This window comes from Protopterus annectens, chromosome 14.part0, assembly GCF_019279795.1.
Source record: "Protopterus annectens isolate FY-2018-M chromosome 14.part0, PAN1.0, whole genome shotgun sequence".
In the NCBI taxonomy this organism is placed as follows: domain Eukaryota; kingdom Metazoa; phylum Chordata; order Ceratodontiformes; family Protopteridae; genus Protopterus; species Protopterus annectens.
In genome coordinates, this window is record NC_056748.1 from 918,195,139 (window position 1) to 918,215,381 (window position 20,243).

General features: G+C 40.8%; 1 protein-coding gene across 1 annotated transcript in view; it reads right to left on the minus strand.

The window, feature by feature from the left end:
• Positions 1-20,243, minus strand: part of ABCC2 (ATP binding cassette subfamily C member 2) — an 833,283-nt gene that overhangs the window by 140,840 nt on the left and 672,200 nt on the right. Inside the window, exon 23 of the mRNA XM_044055642.1 lies at positions 8,955-9,109. Coding sequence (XP_043911577.1) covers positions 8,955-9,109 — 155 coding nt within the window. The remainder of the gene's footprint in view (positions 1-8,954; positions 9,110-20,243) is intronic.

Here is a 20,243-nt window from a genome sequence, read left to right on the forward strand (position 1 = left end):
GAGGTGATATGGATGACGGTGAAAAAAGCACAGGAAGAGAGAGGTAAAGGATAGGATGTACTGTGTATGTATTTAGGAGTAAAGGAAAGGTGAAAGAGGGAAAGAGCTAAGAATGCTAGGAGGAAGAGGTGTGAACAAGAAAGGCAGTGTTTGTCAATTGGATAAGTTGGACAGGAAGGGGAGGAGTTGTTAGAGGAAGTGGTGTGGTACTCTACATTTTATTTCATACAACTATTTTTATTCCCATAGTTCTTACTGAAGAATAAAAGGAGTAAGATGTGTAGCAGATGATGTGTTTGCCACTAATGTTAATTTTGTGAGAGTATAAATGTAGAGAAGATGGGGATTGGTAGGAATTGGGAGTAGCAGAGTGAAATGAAGCTTGAGTTTAGCAAGGACCCACTGTCACGGCTGTAAATTACAAGAAAAAGAAAACAATCAGTGAGGAGTGGAGATTCTGCATTATACTGGTAAGGAACCAAAAAGCACTTTTGTAACACTTGTAGAGGAAAGAAAGAAAGAAAGAAAGTTCAGTACAAAGAAGGTTCACCTGGGGGAAAGGGAATAGGAAGGAATGAAGGAAAGAAAGGTTTAGCTAGGGAAAAAGGATAGAAAGGTGCTGGGGATAAAAGGCAGGCAGGTTAGACTGAGTTGAAGGAGGGGAGAAGTTGGAGTAGAGTTTGTTACAGATAAAAGAAGTAAAACCATGTGCAGAAACGGGTCTTAAGCATGGAGCTAGTCATTATGTAGATAAGGAAAAAGACAGCTGTTGGTGTTAGGTGATGTGGCAAGTCAAGCAGAGAATGCAGGATATTTTACTTAGGTGTCTAAAAGGGGAGTGTTGAAACTGCAACTTAAATCTACCCCAGTGTGCATGCTATAGAGAGATATTTACAGATTTCTGATTTACAACAAGATATAACAAGTATGGTGTGAAACCTTATACAAGCATACGTTAGCTGTATTCAGAGTAGGGGTCCTGGGAGTGTTGTAGCTGGAAGATGCAGTCTTTCAAGCAGGAGAGGGAACTGAATAAATGTCTTGGTCTGCCTGTGAAGAATAGTGGGATAGACAGAGAAAAAACAGAAAGCATAGAGTTAAATGTAAATATTGTGTAGATAGAGACAGAGTGTCAGTAATTATAATACACCATTTGAAATTACTACAATAGTTTTCAAGTATACAGTCAGCATTATTCAAGAAGATCAGCTTTACTAAGCAAGTCTCCACATTATAAGTTAATATTGGGTAAAACTAAGGTACTGGAAGAGTGCAGCTACCAATCAGTCCCACCTTGCAGTAGATATAGGCTGGTTAAGCACATGTATGCAATGTACTTACAAATACTTACACAGTATGGGGGATGCTCATTAAATCAAACATCAGTAACCTTCTGTGGAACACTGGAGTCTGTAAACCAAAGTGAAAATCTCACCCTGATTTCTTGTAGCATTTGATAACATCTCTGACCCTCACTTGTAACCTGGGATTGATAAGGCCAACATCCTGAGATATTGATTAATACTCTATATTTTATTTGCTATAACTATTTATAGTCCCATAGTTCTTACTGAGGAATAAAAGGAGTAAGATGTGTAACAGATGACCAGTTTGCCACTACTGTTAATTTTGTGAGAGTGGAATCTGATTGGCAGAGGTCACTGCATTCAAAAATATCCATCCCCCTAAGTGTATCCTCAGGGATTATTAAAATAATGCAACAGTGTGCAGGAGCACATTCCACTGTATGGGGGGAGTATCAGGCACTTTAACCTCCACACACAGAAACAAATTATTATTTGTCATTAAGCTTGTTAATTGCATATCTGCTACACTTTTAAACTATAATTAACAGTCTCATTGCACAAAAAAAATTGTACTTTTTTTTGTCATAAAACGTTATATTGTTTTATTTGGTTAGGTAATACTAGTCCTCCTAATTAATGATTTCTTATGCCATTCAGTTTGCATTCATTTTCTTAGACTATTATATATTATAAGCTTTAACTTGTTGATTGATGGTCCTTGTTCAGTTTCATTCAATGTCCTTCCTTATCACTGTTGCAATATTCTTTATATTTGGGATAGCCTGCCAAGGATAGTCTAATGACCAGCCAGCATAACAAAGCTTTTACATGTTCCAGGTGTTGTAAGCCAGACATATGTCCTACATCCAAAGCATAAGGCACATATGTGATATACAGACACCTGATCCTCAGAACTTTTTGCCACCAATCTAAAGGCAGCTATCGGATACAGTCTGTATGCCTTCACCAAGTCAGTTCTTCTACAGAGCCTGTTAAAAATCAGTGCCCCATTGTGATCCCTTCTGTCCCTTTTTTTCTCCTTGTTGTTTGTTTTCCTGTCATCCATGGAGGGGAAATGTGATGGTGGGAGGCAGATTTTCCATAAAGACAGACACGAGAAGTGCCTTTTTTGTTTGCATGCTGTACAAAACCATACTCAATGTGATACCTGTCAGGCTTTTGTCCCCAAGACACTCCACAGCCATTTGTCTTCCCTCTCTATTTATCTGGAAAACCAGCACCTGAAATTATTGACCCAGGTTACCATGGCTGAATCTGCCTGCCCCTAAGTTTAGCTGCCTCTTAAGGAAAAAAAGCTAAAAAGGCACATACTGATCCTGCTGCTGTCCAGTGTTCACCAGACATTTCTTCCGGGTTGAATGAAGAACCAGAAGGCAATTAAGTGTTACCATCAATTCCCTCTGCCATGACCCAGTTAGAACAGACACAGGAGTGCCTGTATGCACATCCACGGAGGCTATGCATATGTCTGCTACAGATGTTGACAGGGAACCATGGCTAACTATATCTGAATGGGTCAAGGGGGATTTCCCAAATTTTATTCAGGGAAGAGGTGCCTGGTACCCTCATTGACTCAAGGCAGGGCACTGATCTTCTAGATTTGTCAGGGCTGATGTTCTCTTAAAAAGAAACAGAAAACTAATCATATAGCTGGTGTAGCTAAGAATCCTCACACAGAGTGGCAGGACTTTACTTCAGGACTGTTTAGTGCCAAACTGGCTCCAAAACCTCCACAGGAATTGTCTGTCCCTACTGCTACTGCTCCCTGGTCATCCTCCTCATCTAATAGGCCTAGGGATTCTGTTTCTTCAGATGATATATTGAACTCTGGTGAAAAATCCTTGGCATATTCCACACAGATAGCCTCTTCTTCAGATCCCAACTCCAAAGGAGAGTGTATTTTGTTCCCCGATTCTCCTTTTGAGGAATTATCCTTTGGGGATACATTGACCCAGATGATGGAACACTTTAAATGAGACTGTTCCCAAGTATCAGAGATTCAAAAGGAGTATTATGAACATTTACTGACCCAGCCCTTCTGCAGTACCCCTTGTCTTAGCTGCCCTATTGCACACACTTATAGCAGCTTCTCAGGCTCCTGACCCTCAACCACCAGCCTGTAACAAGCCAGACAAATTTTATAAGGTACTGGAGGGTCATCAATACCTTCATAAAAGTCCATCCTCTGATCCTGCTTTTGTTTTCATGTCCACAGATAAACCATCCAAACTACTTTCTTCATCTAGTCCTCTGCCTTCTGACTAGGACATCCATGCTTTGGAGAAGTGTGGTGAAAAAAGTGTACACTTCTGCTACTTTGGCTTTTAAAGCCATTAAATATCAGACCCACATGACAAGGTATGTCCTGGCTTTTCTAGTCCATCTAGGGAGGGCTTTGAATGACATGCTCGATTCAGGCAGCAAGATTTCTGTTCTCTCTCTCATAGGTTGTTACTAGGCTATCGGCCCTAGGGCCTGTACAAGCCTAGCCATAACAATTCCCTGGATATTTCTTCCCACAGTATTTACTTCCCTGGACCCTTGTCTAGCAGGGTGACTGACGTGATCCCCGGGGTGAATTTCCTATCTCCCATCCAATCGTCAAGATTCCTTTTGAAGAGGGCCAAGGAGGTGCTCTGCTAGACATGTATGGGCAGTCTATTTCAGAGTATGGGGAGTCTCCAGCATGTTTTGTTCCTTGTGATGACAAGGTTTAGATCCATGTTGCGTATGGCTCTGAGGGATTGGGATTTATTTAAGTGGAGCATGTCCAACAGCTCAGGGTTTGACATGGCCTTGTATGTTAAGCAGAGATCACCTCTGATTAGATGATATGCCACAGAGTATAGCTGGAGTTTTTTAGACGGTCAGCATAGGGCACCTGCTTTTTAGGCCTGTGATTCTTTTAGTGAGGTATTTCTGCGGCCATTCCAGCTGTTGCAGTTGTATTGTGAGGTACATACCAAACGGGGCATTATACTCTAAATGGGTCTAATGAGGGATGAGTATATTGGGGCAATGACCTTGTTTCTGGATGAAAAGCCCTTAGTGATGAGGTGTGTCACATAGAAGGATTTCCTGACTGTTGTGGCAATGTGGTTATCGAAGGTGAGACCACCGTCCACCTGTGTCCCTAAGTCTCTCATCACACTTTCAGTGTTTAGTGTACTGCCACCTATGTGGTAATTTATGGTTACATGGTTTTCCCAAAGGGGATAACTATGCATTTCTTGGCATTAAGCTTGAGTCCATGGCTCTGGCACCAAGCATTTGTTTCTGTAAGGCCTTTTTGTAGAATATCCACATCATTTGGGGATTCAATAATGGCTCCCAGTTTGCAGTCATCTGTGAACTTTGTTAGCCAGAGTCCCTTAGTGTTGGCCTGTACTTCAGAGAAGTAAATGCCAAACAAGAGCGGTCCCAGGACTGAACCCTGAGGTACTCCACTTGTCACTTGTCTGGAGCTGGATTTGGAGTCGGCTACTTTTACAGTCTAGGTTCTGTCAGTAAGCCAGTTGACAACCCATCGAGTGATGTAGGGATTTATGCCCAGCTTAGTAAGTCTATTTATGATTCCAGTAAGGGATGGTGTCAAAGGCCTTAGCGAGGTTCAGATAGGCTGTGTGGACCACCTTACCCTCATCCACAGCTCTGGAGACTGATTCGAAGAAGTCAATCAGGTTCAGGAGACAATATCGGCCCTTCACAAACCCAAACTGCTGAGTTCAGCCTGTCAGGTAGTTTCCCATTGCATTAAATGCAGCTGATGCCTCCTCTAGGGCAGCTGCACCTGTCTGTCATGAGAAGAGATTCTTGGTTATGGCCTGCAGGCTTTGTCTGTGGATATTAAAGCCAAACCTTTAAATTCTCCCTTAGATAATCAGATTATTTTTGGCACTGCTGCTGTAGAATTGTTTAAAACCTTGCAGGATAAGGGTAAGGTTTTATTTATTTAACAATTGTTGACCAGGAAAGTCTGACTAGGACAGAGCCTATTTTCAGTGGAGGCCTGTGGAGAAATGCTCCAGACAAATATCTTTGGAATATGGGAGGAAACTGGAGTACCCGGAGAAAACCCACATGAATGCAGAGAGGTCATTCAGACTCCACACAGAAAGCACCCCAGCCGTGAATTGAACTAGAGAACCTCTTGCTGTGAGGTGACAACATTAACCACTGCACCATTGTGCCCTGTTGCAAGACCTTCAACTATTTTTTCTTTCTCCTGTTCCTATTCTGGTGGAATAGGGAACCATACAATCCATTACCTTGTCTCATTAGGGGACAGGTTTCTATTCCAGAATATTTTTGCTTCCTAGGAAGTTGGGGACATAGAAGCCTATTTGAGACCTATATTATCTCAACACATTTTTAAAGGTTCCTTTATTCAGGATGTTGCCTCTTTAGACCCTTTTCTCCTTTCTTGCTTTCCTAGACTTCTATAGTTTCCCTGGATTTGTAGGATGCTTACCGTCATATTCCTCCTATTCACCCTCTCTTCAGGAAATGTGTTTCTCTCTCTCTTGCACTCATTATTATTTCTCTGCTTTGCCTTTTTTTTACAGCTCCAAGGGTATGTACCAAATATCTGGCCACTGTGGTAACTTTCTGCAGACTTCAGGGAATTTAGGTATTTCCTTATCTGGATGATCTTATGATTTAACCCTCACTCAGAAGCTACTGCTTCAGAATCTAAGTTTCATTATGCTTCTCCTGCGCAGTGTGGGATTCACTCTCAGTCTCTGAGTCTATGTTAACTCTGTCTCAGGACCAAGTGTTTTTGAGCTGCAGGATTCATATAATTCCTCTGTTGGCTATTCTTCCACCTCTCAAGTTCCTCATTTTTATTGCTATTTAAAGTCTCCTTTTCTTCAAGTTTTTCCTACAAGGGAGTTTCTCCAAGTCCTGAGGTTCATGGTATCCACCATTTCCATGGTTCCTTTTGCCAAACTCAACATGAGAAAATTTCAGTGTTATCTCAGGACTGTTTGGCTTCAAGACTGCCAACCTCCAAAGTTTCCATTCCCACTTTTACCCTAATATTCAAACTCCCCTGATAGAGTCAGCAGATCTCCTTGAATCCAGGTCTGCTTTTTCAGATTCTTCCTACTCAAGAGCTGTACATATAAGCTCCCAATCAAAGGTGGGGAGCTTCCTCCAACAATCTGAAAGTCCAGAGTCCTTGGTCTCATCAACAATTGGCAAAGTCTTACATTCTTTGCAGGCTGGCTCTTCTGGATTGGGATTTTGCAACCCGCCATCACTTGGTTCTTCAGGCGGTTTGTATCCCTTCAGAGCACAATCTGTTGGCAGACTCTTTGAACAGGACCAGTATACATCCTCAAGAATGGATGCTTCACAGAGATGTGTTTTTAGACAATGTACATTGGTGAGGCACTATTCAGGTAGATCTTTTTGCCTATCCTCTGAACAGACATCTTCCCCAGTTCTGTTCCAAACCTACTAGCTTGGAAAGTAGATGTCATGTCTTTCTCTTGAAAGGGGATGGTGTTGTATATACCTCTCCTTATCTTCCCCAACCCCCCCCCCCCCCCCAGGGCTTTGCACAAGATCAAGTGGGTCATATCCAAAATCTTTTTTTTTTACTCTCTTTTGGCCCACACAGCACTGGCTTCCTCTTCTCTTTCATCTGCCCAGTGGAAATTGTCACAAGTTACCTCACAGAATGGATCTTGTCACACAAGACAAGAAATCTGTCATTCACCCTCACTTGTTCATGTTTCAGCTGACATTTTGGATGATAGTGTCTTGATTCCTTTTAGGCACAGATTTTCTAAGGCTGTGCTTTGGGTTTTGCAGAAGGCCAGAAAACCAACTACTAGAAAATCCTATGTGGGTAAATGGAATAGATTTTCTGTTTGGTGTCTCAAGCATGACCAGGACCCTTTTGCTGTGGGGTTCCTGTGGTTCTTTCTTATTTGTGTGAATTACTCAATACTGTTTTTGGCATATTCTTCTGTTAAAACTAATTTTTCAGCCATTTCTGCTTACCTTCCTCTGAGTCACCTTCGGCTTCTTGTTCTGAAGTCAAACAATTCCTAACAGATGTCCTTCATATCAGGTTCCCAGGAAAACTTATTCGTCCTCCTTCTGAGCGTAATTTTGTTCTTGAAAAATTGACTCAGTCCCATTCTGAGACTGCCTTTTCTTCTTTCCTGCAACAATATATTTGAAAAACTGTATTGCTAGTGGCTCTTAGTTCTTAGTTCTACCAAAAGGGTTTCTGAACTCGAGTCCTTATAGCAATTCCATAAGGACAGAGTATCTCTTCATACCAATCTTTCTTTCATGCCCAAGGTGGTTAATGATTTGTCTTTGAATCGGTCTATTCATCTTTCCTCCTTTTTCCTACTACACAGTCTGCTAGTGAGACGGTACTACATACCTTGGATTTCCACAGACAGCTCAGATATTACTTGATTAAGACAAAAGGCATCAGAGAATCTGAGCAACCTTTTGTTTCCTTTCATGCCAGGAAAGTGGGTTTGGCAGTACCTAAGCAAACCATCCTCTCCTGGATCTCTAAGGCCATTTATTTTTATTATTTTCATGGCAAGCAGCTTTTATCTTCAGTTTGTGGTCATTCTACTAGGGAAGTAACCTCTTCTGGTGCTTTTTTTCAATGGTCTCGATACTAGAATCTATCTTGGTAGATGCTTCTAGGTCTTCCATCCACACTTTTACCAAGCATTATACGTTGGATAGCACTTCCAGGGCACAAGCAGGATTTGCCAGGGTTATAGTTCATGGGTTTATGGAGGGTTCTTCTCTGCCTTCCTACTCCCATTCTTTACAGTAGCTTTTTTACACTCCCAGGTATAAAGAATAGTGCAGCTGTGATAAGGAACGATATAGTACCACTGTGTAAGATCTTACCATAACAGTAGATGTCCTACTTTTCACTGGGGCGGTATTCAATCCCTCCCACCTTCCCCCTTTTCTTATCCTGTTACCCTACTTTTGGCTGTGGGGTTTTCTCTTGCATATCTCCTTCTGTTTCACTTCCTAGATTGGCATGTTATTGTTTCCCTGGGGCTGCTCTGTTTCACTTCCCATGCATGGCATACGTCTGACATACAACACCTGGAATGTGTAAAGGTTTGGTACATTGGCTGAATGTTAGGCTACCTTTGACAGGCTATCCCATATTTAAAGAATACTGCAACAGTGAGAAGTAGGACATCCATTATGGTAAGATCTTACACAACTGCACTTTTTCTCAGGTTATCCACTTATCCAGTTTTGGATCGCAGGGTAGCCGCAGTTTATCCTCAGTACTTGGTGGGTGGAGCAATGAACAGGAACTAATCTTGGAGAGAACCCAATGCTGTTTCAGTATGTACATGACTTTTGCAGTGAAAAGCAAAACTAAGAAAAGCATTACCTAAAAAACTTAGGAAATTATTTATGTATGTATACGTGTGTGTGTGTGTATGTATGCATTTATTTATCTGTTTAAATTTGCTCTCTGGGGTAGAATATCATCTAAAATAGGTCATTTTCATGCCAGCCTAGTAAAAAAAAGTGTAGCACATATTATCAACTGACTGGTTAAATAAATCAAAAAACAGCTCATACAAAAAGAGGCAGTTTTGTACACTATACCTTGGCAAATCTATTGACAATCCTTCCAGTTGGAGTAGTGTCAAAGAAGACCATGGGTGCTCTTAATATATTATGCAGTAAATTGCTGTGCAGCAGGCGTGAGGCACGGATTGCTCCTGATGCTGACAAGAAAGCACTCATAAAGACAAAAATTGCTGCAAAACAGAAGCACAAGTCAGTTAGCAACTAATAAACTGAATGGTCTCTGTAGTAGATTTACCAACAATAAACTGAGCAGGAAGAACAACAGAAGCTCTCATCTATCTACCTTAGGCACATATAGCTCAGTAACAAAACAACCGTAACAACATTGACCTGAACGTTCAATCTATACACAGGTTTTGAACCAGTATACACGAAGAATGGTTACTTGCATTGCTGCTACATCTCAGGATATGTGACTACACATAACAATAAATACAACTTTTTCTTCTTCTTCCGGCTTTTTCCTGGTTAGGGGTCACCACAGTGGATCACCTGTCTGGTCATGATTGGCAGTAGAGTTTTACGATGTTGAGTTGCCAGCCCGGTGCCCAACCTTCCACAGAAGGCACACACACACACAAACACACACACACACACACACTCATGCCTAGGGCCAATTTAGTGTGTCAAATCCACCTACAGCATGTTTTTTTGGGATGTGGGAGGAAACCTACGCGACCACAGGGAGGACATCCAGACTCTGCACAGAAGGCACCCCAGCTGAGAATCGAACCGGGGAACCTCTTGCTGTCAGGTGGCAACACTAACCGCTGCACCAACGTGGCCGCCCATAACAATAAACACAACTCAACAATAAAAACTTTGTTAGACTTAGCAGGGCCACCATAGAGCACTAATGACTATCACTTCAGTGTGTTGCTGTGAAGAATTTATTTATTTATTTATTTTACATTTGTTGACCGGGCTAGTCCAACTGGATATATGTCCGTTTTCAGTAGAGGCCCGGGGAGAAAAGCTCCATCAGTTGTACACTTTTACAAAAAGGCATAAATGGTTACATAAGAAAGATAGCAAGTAAAAACAATAATATAATCAGATAAAAAATACATTGGCATAAAAGTTCACATGACATCATAGCAAGTTAACCAGATAATATAAAAAATAAAGTTTTTTTTTTTTTTTTTTTTGTTAACAAGGGTAATGGAAGAGAGAAGAGTTGGCATTAGTCTGGATTAGTGCAGCAGCAAAGCCAGTATTTATTGAGATAAATCTTTAGTTGATATTTGAAAAGTTGGAAAGAGGTTAAAGAAGTGATATCAGAGGGTAGTTTATTCCATGTTTTTCCAACAGAGCTGGAGAATAAACTGACACCTGCATTATTGTTAGGTTTGGTAATATTAATCAGAAGTTTATTTGAGGAACGTAGTTGTTGCAGGTTGTTGTATGGAGAAATAAGGCTAGTAAGTGTTGGTGTGTTGGTTGGCTGATATAGAATCTTATAAGCAATTAAGATCTGTTGAAGTACAAGTTGGTTAGGAAGTTCAATCCAGCCTAGTTCTTTTAGGTTCAAGCAGTGATGAGTACTAAAAGGAGATCCAATAGCGAATCGAGCTATGTTATGATAGGATGTTTCTAGTTTCTTCATGTTGTTTTTGGAAAGATTAGTGTAAATGGGGGAAGCATAGAGAAGAGTGGAGATTAGGTGAGATCTAGCAATGGTGGACCTTGCTGTGGGTGTTAGGAAAGGTTTGATTCTGTAAAGGGATCCTATTTTTTTATTAACTAATTTTATGGTGTTGTTGATGTGAGAGTCAAAGTTGAGGTTATTATCAATAGTTATCCCTAATAGTTTTGTGGTCAAGTCAGGAGAGTACTAAAATGTACCAGAGTTACAAAACGGCATTGGTAAAATTCAGTGTGAAGCCCACATGTTGTTTAAAGCAAATGTAAAGTTGCAATGAATGAACAACAGAGCCAAAAGCAAGATATCCCAAACAGACTGTGATTTACATAGCAACCATGTACTTTCTGTCTAAGGAAATGGTGTGCCAGTGACTGTAACATTGTTTTATTTTATACCATATAATAGGCTGTACTACTTGTGTTAAGGTTACTTTAGCCTACATGAGTGAAAAGACTATATTAATTTAAGTACTACAACATGTTGCTGGCACTTATCTGCAGGAAGTCTTGGCAAACATCATATGCTTCAATATACCCATAAACTAAAACTAATTAATATGACATCTAATATATGATACTATTAGTACCATTCTAATACATAATACTATTTGTGCCATCAGTGTGCAATTTGTTTTGTGAGAAAATAAGCCCTGCCTGCACCCTTAGCCCTGCTGTTCTACTATTCCTATTCTGAGCTATCACTGCATTAGAAAAGGGATATTTCTGTTTGTTTTAGAAGTGCTAATATTAAAGTAATGGCTGTGGGAGGGCACTGGCCCTTATGGAGGAGTACAAGGGGCTTCCCACTGGCAGCATTTCAGTTTAACAGAAACAGCAAACTTTATTCAGTTCAAGTAAATATTTGTAAAAATTTCTGTCACTCCAAGACATGTCCTCCCCCACCTTAGAACTAAAAGTGAATTTTGTGTACTGTTTTAGATTACTACCCACACTTAACAATCTGCATATTTATTGTAGCTACATAACTAACATTTGAACACCACAGCTGATCTTTATTGTTGTCAAAACATCCAAGCAATTTTTCTCAAATGTTAAGTGATGTGTACAAAGTATTGGCATGTCCATACATTATTTGGTTAGTACTTTTGTGTGAATAACATCGTTGAATCTCAGAAAAGGTTTTCAAATAGTCATTCAATATAGCTTTAAACTAACTGCTACAGAAAACTTCTGCACTCCAGAAGAACTGTTATTAGGTTCATAGGTTCATAGGTTCATACTAGGCTATCTGCCCTAGGGCATTTATAAGCCTAGCCAGAATGTGTTTGGCTTTCGCCACCCATTTTAAATTTATTTTGCTATGCCCTTTTTCGAGGTTAGTATACTATGCCTCTATCTAACAGTGACACAGAAGTGATACCCGGGGTAAACCTACGATCTCCCATCCACTCATCAAGATTCCTCTTGAAGAGAGTCAATGAGGGACTCTGCCTAACCTGGACTGGGATTTTATTCCAGAGTGAAGGGAGCCTCTGGGTTATGAATCTGTCCCTCCAGCATGTCCTATTTATTTCAGTGCTGAGGTTTAAGTCTCTCGAGCGTAGCTCGATGGGATTTGGATTTTCTGAGGTACAGCATGTCCATTAATTCCGGGTTGGACATGGCTTTATCGTCAGGCACAGATCTCCTCTGAACAGGCGGTATGCCACTGAGTAGAGCTGGAGTTTCTTTAACCGGGCAGCATATGGCATCTGTTTGAGCCCTTTGATCCTCTTGGTGAGGTACTTTTGGGGTCTTTCCAGTTGCTGCAGGTGTCTGGTAAGGTACATCCCAAAAGGGCATTGTACTCAATTATGGGCCTGATGAGGGATGAGTAAAGAGGCACGATGACCTCCCTGATCTAGATGTGAATCCCTTCATGATTAGGTGGGCTATATAAAATGTTTTTCTAACCACTTTGGCCACGTGGTTGTCAAATGAGAGATTGCTATCAACTTGGGTCCCCAGGTCCCTAATTACTTCTTCTGTACTTAATGGATTTCCACCTATGTGGTAATTTGTGGGCACTTTGTTTTGCCAAAGGGATGACTATACACTTTTGGCATTTAGCTTGAGGCCATGGCTCTGGCACCAGTTGTCTGTTTCTATGAGGCCCTTTTGGAGGATGCTTGTGTCGGCTGGAGAGTCGATTATGGCACCCAGTTTGCAGTCATCTGCGAACTTGGTCAGCCACAGTCCTTCCGTGTTGGCCTGTACCTCCGAGAAATATATACCGAACAAGAGAGGTCCCAGGACTGAGCCTTGTGGGACACCACTTGTAACTGGTTTGGAGTCTGACATGGCTCCAACAATTCTAACCATGTGGGTTCTGTCCTTGAGCCAGTTTGCAATCCATCTAGTGACATAGGGGTTTATATTTAAGCTGGTGAGCTTATCTATAATGCCCGAGTGGGGTATTGTATCGAAGGCTTCTGCGAGGTCCAGGTAGGCTGTGTGGACCACCTTCCCCTCGTCAATGGCCTTGGTGACTGTTTCAAAGAAATCAACCAGGTTTAAGAGGCAGGATCTGCCCTTAACAAAGCCGAACTGGGTAGGATCCAGTGTTTGTAGGTCCCCAATATCTTTATTTATGAGGTCCATGATGATCCTTTCCATAGCTTTGCAGACCAAGCTAGTCAGGCTTATGGGGCGATAGTTTCCAGGATCCGTTGAGGCACCACCTTTATGGAGAGGGACCACTGTTGCTGTACGCCACTCTTTGGGCACATATCCTGTAGTAAGGCTGAGATTGAACAGTAGTTTTATGTTTGGGTTTATCTCTTCTTTGAGTTCATGTAGGACGAGCCGGGACACCATCTGGTCCCATTGATGCTGTGTTTTTGCTTTGGAGAGGGCGGCTCTTACCTGAGCATCTGAGATGTCAGGGGCAGCACTCTGCTGGGATAGATATTTGCCCTTTTGGTGGGAGGGGAGAAGTTTGCGCTGAACCTGTCAGCTAGGATGTTGGCAATGTCTGTGGGTTCGGTGTATTTTTGTCATTCTGGACTAATTCTGAGCATATCTGGGAATTACCACCCAGGTTCCTAACATAACTAAAGAAAGCCTTGTGATTATCCTTAGTGTCCTGTGCAATTTTTCTCTCGAAGCTGGCCTTAGACAATTTTATGTGTGCCCGTAGTTTTTGCTAATACTGATCAGTGATGCCTTCCCTTTTGGGATTTTGCTTTATCATTTAGTAGCTTCCTCCTTCTATTGTATAGTTTGTTTATGGCTGGGGTCCACCAGACAGGACGCCTGCCTTTGGAGGATTGGGTCTTGGTTTTATTTGGGATCGATGATCCATGCATTCCTGAAGGTGTTCATAGAATGCGTTTATAAAGGATTCTGCGGTCTGGGCTGTATTTTCCACAGGCCCGGGGGCTTTGAACGATTCCACCTCAGTTTTGAGGAGTGTAAAATTTGCTTTAGAGAAGTTTTTCACTGTGGTTTTCTGGGCAGGGGGTGGGGTCGGGATGTGAATATCCAGTGAGATTAGTTTAAGGTCTGATCTTACCAGTGAGGGATACACTTCTGGTCTGGAGCATAGAGTCCCCATGTTGGTGATGATCAGGTCCAGTATGTTTTCCCCTCTTGTGGGAGTGGTAACAAGTTGTTCCATAGCATTTGAGTTTATAAATTCTAGGAACCTTTGGGCTAGGGTGTTGGAGCTAGAGTAATGCTCCCAGTCTATGTTTGGGTAGTTGAAGTCGCCCAATATAATGGTGTTTGGAGAGACCTTCATATTTTCCAGTGTTCTCAGGAAGGCCGAGTGGGGTTCCTGGTTTTGGGAGGGTGGTCTGTAGCAGGCTATAAACTGGAAGGCAGTTTTACCCACTGTTAGTTGCACATGGATAGTCTCTGATGCTTCGTGCTTTGCCACCAACCTGGAGGTGTGGGTATCTTTGATGAATATCGATACTCCCCCTCCTTTTGTGGTTCGGTCCAAGTTTTGGGGCTGAAAAGCATGGTATGAGGTATAACCTGGTAGTGCTGGGATGCTCTCGGGAGCCCTGAACCAGGTTTCTGTTACTGCACAGATATCGATGTTCTCCATGCTAAGGAGAGTTTCGAGTGCGTGCATCTTGAGGTTTAGACTTCTGGCGTTGAGTAGCATTACTCTTAGTTTCTTATCCCTTGTGATACCTATGGAGGTGGGTTTGTCTTTGAGCCTTGCCTAAAAAAGGCACTATGGGGTAGCAAGAGCCTTTGCCAATATCCGAAAGCCCAGGAGTGACAGGTGCAAGCTGTCCCTAGCTAAGCATCGTGGCTTGTCGAGCATATCATCCCAAGCTGACAGGCATTGGATCCCCTTTGAATGACACCAGTACTTAAGCCAATTGTTGAAATTGATCATCTTGTCTTCATATTGTGGCATCATTCTTGGTGAGGGTAAGATGCTACTCAAGGTCAGGGTCATACCGGCCTGGGCTACATGCTCAGAGAGCTCCTTTATGTCTCTTTTCATGTAGTCCAGGGAGGTACGTCTCAGGTCATTCACACCAGCATGGACAATGACTGAGTCATATTTGTACTTGCCTTGGAGTGACCTGAGTGCTTGTGTTATGTGGCGGATCCTAGCACCCGACAGGCTGCTCACCGTGACCCTCTCCTTGTTCAGCCTGGTGAGCGGACGTCAGTGTGCCTGACGATAGAGTCACCTATTACAAGTGTATCAGGTGTGTTGTTTAGTCTTAAGGGCTGTGACTGTTTGGCACACTGGCTTTGTGAGATATGTGTTGCACGTGTTTTGTTTTGGGGTAGCAGCTGCTTGGGTGTCTGCTTTGGAGGTCTCTGCTGCTTCGGCAGATCTTTATTTAGAGCCTCCGAGTATGTTTTTGTGTGATTATGTGTTTGGTTTGCTGTCGTGGTAGGTCTATGTGAGACTGGAATTGTAGTGAGTATGGTTTCCTTCTCCTCCTGACTGGTTATGCCAGTACTGAGTTGAGAGAGCTTAGCCTCCAGTTTGGCTATATAGTTGCATCTCTCACGTGTTGGAATTTGTTGGGAGGAGGAGAGGGTTGTCTGTGTACATGAGGCAGTTGTAACATTGCCTCAAGATTCCCAGATTCACCAGCTGGACCGGAGAGGAGATTGGCAACTGACCTTTGGACATGCTAGAATAATATTGGGAATTCCTTAATAATTGAAAACCAGGGCCAGTGGGGAGTGAGGGTGTAGTGCTTTTAATTTTTAGTGCTGACTTATATAATTGCTTTAGTGAGCAAGTGCCAGGTAACTTAAGTGCAATGTGTTACAGGTAACTTAAATGCAAAAACGACAAACAGTAACTTTCTTTCAAGTGAAACAAGGAAATAAGTACAGTAAGCAATGCAGATATCACTAGTGAGCCACAGAAGCACTGAGAAGCCGTGTATTAGGTGGAATTAGCGTTCCAGGGAAATAACAAGCAAACAAACAACAAGCATATAAACAAAGCTATATTCAGCAGGCCTGGATCTAGTCTATGCTACAGCAAACAAGGTGTACCAATTTCAGTAAGATACAGTTCAAATATTCAGGCACTATAAACCTTTAACCAGAAATTCCTAGCTCAGAAGGGCAGAGTCCAGCCTCTTCTCCCACAAGAGTGCAGACCACAAACCTTCTTAATGTAAAATAACTGGCCTGAAGCCCAAGTGCCTAAACCAGAACTAATACACTTTAAGAATAACAGACACTGGGCTCTCAATCAGCAGTTCCCAACTTAGAAGGATGAAAGCTACCTGTCCTGCCACCACAGTGCATGCCACAAACCTTCCTAATGTAAAACAACTGGTCTGAAGCCCAAGTGCTTAATCCAAAAGACTTAGAATGACAGCTAAACTTTAATCAAGTTACTACCAAGCAGTAATAAATACAATTGAATACTTTAGAGAATGCCTGGATTAGTGCTCAAGTTACACAAACAAAGCTAGATCCAGCAGGCCCGAATCCAGTCTATGCCACAGCAAACAAGGCGCACCAACTTCAGTAAGAAGCAGTTCAGATATGCATGCACTATAAGCCTTCAATCAGAAATTCCCAGCTCAGAAGGGCAGAGTCCAGCCTCTCCTCCCACAAGAGTGCAGACCACGAACCCTCTTAATGTAAAATAACTGGCCTGAAAGCCTAAGTGCTTAAACCAGAATTAATACACTTTTAGAATAACAGACACTGAGCCCTCAATCAGCAGTTCCCAACCTAGAAGGATGTAAGTTACCTGTTCTGCTACTACAGTGAGACCACAAACCCTCTCAGTGCAAAACAACTGGACCGAAGCCCAAGTGTTTAAACCAGAAGGCCTAGAATGAGTTACACCAAGCAGTAATAAATACAATTGAGTACTTTTAAGATGATGCAAAAGTAAAAAAAGTAGGTAAAAACACAAGTACAGTAAAAGCAGATTAAATTTTTTTTTTTTTTTTTTTCTGAACAAGTGCTGAGATCAAAGAAACAGATTTGAGTGCTGAAACTAGAAAACTGGCTAGTTATAGGGAAAAAAAACTAAGCTAGAAGGCTTCCCTCCAATACAGAAGGGCTTGGGGGCTCAAAAGCCTACAAATAGTCTATACCACTTAACAGGAAAGGCAGGAAACAAGCTTAAATTTTTTTTTTTTCCCAGATGCTCTCTTTGTACACAGTAGGAGTGCCTGAAATCAGAATATGATCTCACTGCACTCAGTTGAGTGAGCAAATGAGATGGGCCCAGAAGGAGTATCCAAACACAAATTTAGAAGAGGGGCGGGCAGCTGCAAGGCCACTAAGATTAACACCAAAACAAAAACAGGGATGATGGGTGGGACAAACTGAAGAGCAGAGTGAAAAGTTCCAGTTCAGCTAAATATTCTTTCCACACAGTTAAAATCAATTTAAATACTGTATTTTTTTTGAAAAAAAAAGCAAATAAAGGTACTTAAATTCTCTTATACGTCCAGTTGAATATACCAAGTTGTTAGCCGGCCAAAGCTGAGGTTTTTAAGCAGAAAATATTTCACACTGTACCACTTAAATAGGCAAGGACAGGAAATCAAAGAATGTGACTACCCCCACACCTGTAATTACTAGCAAATAACAAAATTCAGAAAACACTGACTAACTACCAGTTCAGCTAATATTTCTTCCACACTGAAGAGCAGAGTGAAAAGTTCCAGTTCAGCTAAATATTCTTTCCACACAGTTAAAATCAATTTAAATACTGTATTTTTTTTAAAAAGCAGATAAAGGTACTTAAATTCTCTTATACGTCCAGTTGAATATAACAAGTTGTTAACCAGCCAAAGCTGAGGTTTTTAAGCAGAAAATATTTCACACTGTACCACTTAAATAGGCAAGGACAGGAAATCAAAGAATGTGACTACCCCCACACCTGTAATTACTAGCAAATAACAAAATTCAGCAAACACTGACTAACTACCAGTTCAGCTAATATTTCTTCCACACTGAAGAGCAGAGTGAAAAGTTCCAGTTCAGCTAAATATTCTTTCCACACAGTTAAAATCAATTTAAATACTGTATTATTTTGATTAAAAAAGCAGATAAACGTACTTAAATTCTCTTATACGTCCAGTTGAATATAACAAGTTGTTAGCCGGCCAAAGCTGAGGTTTTTAAGCAGAAAATATTTCACACTGTACCACTTAAATAGGCAAGGACAGGAAATCAAAGAATGTGACTACCCCCACACCTGTAATTACTAGCAAATAACAAAATTCAGCAAACACTAACTACCAGTTCAGCTAATATTTCTTCCACACTGAAGAGCAGAGTGAAAAGTTCCAGTTCAGCTAAATATTCTTTCCACACAGTTAAAATCAATTTAAATACTGTATTTTTTTGAAAAAAAGCAGATAAAGGTACTTAAATTCTCTTATACGTCCAGTTGAATATAACAAGTTGTTAGCCGCCAAAGCTGAGGTTTTTAAGCAGAAAATATTTCACACTGTACCACTTAAATAGGCAAGGACAGGAAATCAAAGAATGTGACTACCCCCACACCTGTAATTACTAGCAAATAACAAAATTCAGCAAACACTGACTAACTACCAGTTCAGCTAATATTTCTTCCACACTGAAGAGCAGAGTGAAAAGTTCCAGTTCAGCTAAATATTCTTTCCACACAGTTAAAATCAATTTAAATACTGTATTTTTTTGAAAAAAAAGCAGATAAAGGTACTTAAATTCTCTTATACGTCCAGTTGAATATAACAAGTTGTTAACCGGCCAAAGCTGAGGTTTTTAAGCAGAAAATATTTCACACTGTACCACTTAAATAGGCAAGGACAGGAAATCAAAGAATGTGACTACCCCCACACCTGTAATTACTAGCAAATAACAAAATTCAGCAAACACTGACTAACTACCAGTTCAGCTAATATTTCTTCCACACTGAAGAGCAGAGTGAAAAGTTCCAGTTCAGCTAAATATTCTTTCCACACAGTTAAAATCAATTTAAATACTGTATTTTTTTGAAAAAAAGCAGATAAAGGTACTTAAATTCTCTTATATGTCCAGTTGAATATAACAAGTTGTTAGCCGGCCAAAGCTGAGGTTTTTAAGCAGAAAATATTTCACACTGTACCACTTAAATAGGCAAGGACAGGAAATCAAAGAATGAGACTACCCCCACACCTGCAATTACTAGCAAATAACAAAATTCAGCAAACACTGACTAACTACCAGTTCAGCTAATATTTCTTCCACACTGAAGAGCAGAGTGAAAGGTTCCAGTTCAGCTAAATATTCTTTCCATACAGTTAAAATCAATTTAAATACTGTATTTTTTTATAAAAAAAAGCAGATAAAGGTACTTAAATTCTCTTATACGTCCAGTTGAATATAACAAGTTGTTAACCGGCCAAAGCTGAGGTTTTTAAGCAGAAAATATTTCACACTGTACCACTTAAATAGGCAAGGACAGGAAATCAAAGAATGTGACTACCCCCACACCTGTAATTACTAGCAAATAACAAATTTCAGCAAACACTGACTAACTACGAGTTCAGCTAATATTTCTTCCACACTGAAGAGCAGAGTGAAAAGTTCCAGTTCAGCTAAATATTCTTTCCACACAGTTAAAATCAATTTAAATACTGTATTTTTTGAAAGAAAAGCAGATAAAGGTACTTAAATTCTCTTATACGTCCAGTTGAATATAACAAGTTGTTAGCCGGCCAAAGCTGAGGTTTTTAAGCAGAAAATATTTCACACTGTACCACTTAAATAGGCAAGGACAGGAAATCAAAGAATGTGACTACCCCCACACCTGTAATTACTAGCAAATAACAAAATTCAGCAAACACTGACTAACTACCAGTTCAGCTAATATTTCTTCCACACTGAAGAGCAGAGTGAAAAGTTCCACTTCAGCTAAATATTCTTTCCACACAGTTAAAATCAATTTAAATACTGTATTTTTTTGAAAAATAAGCAGATAAAGGTACTTAAATTCTCTTATACGTCCAGTTGAATATAACAAGTTGTTAACCGGCCAAACCTGAGGTTTTTAAGCAGAAAATATTTCACACTGTACCACTTAAATAGGCAAGGACAGGAAATCAAAGAATGTGACTACCCCCACACCTGTAATTACTAGCAAATAACAAAATTCAGCAAACACTAACTACCAGTTCAGCTAATATTTCTTCCACACTGAAGAGCAGAGTGAAAAGTTCCAGTTCAGCT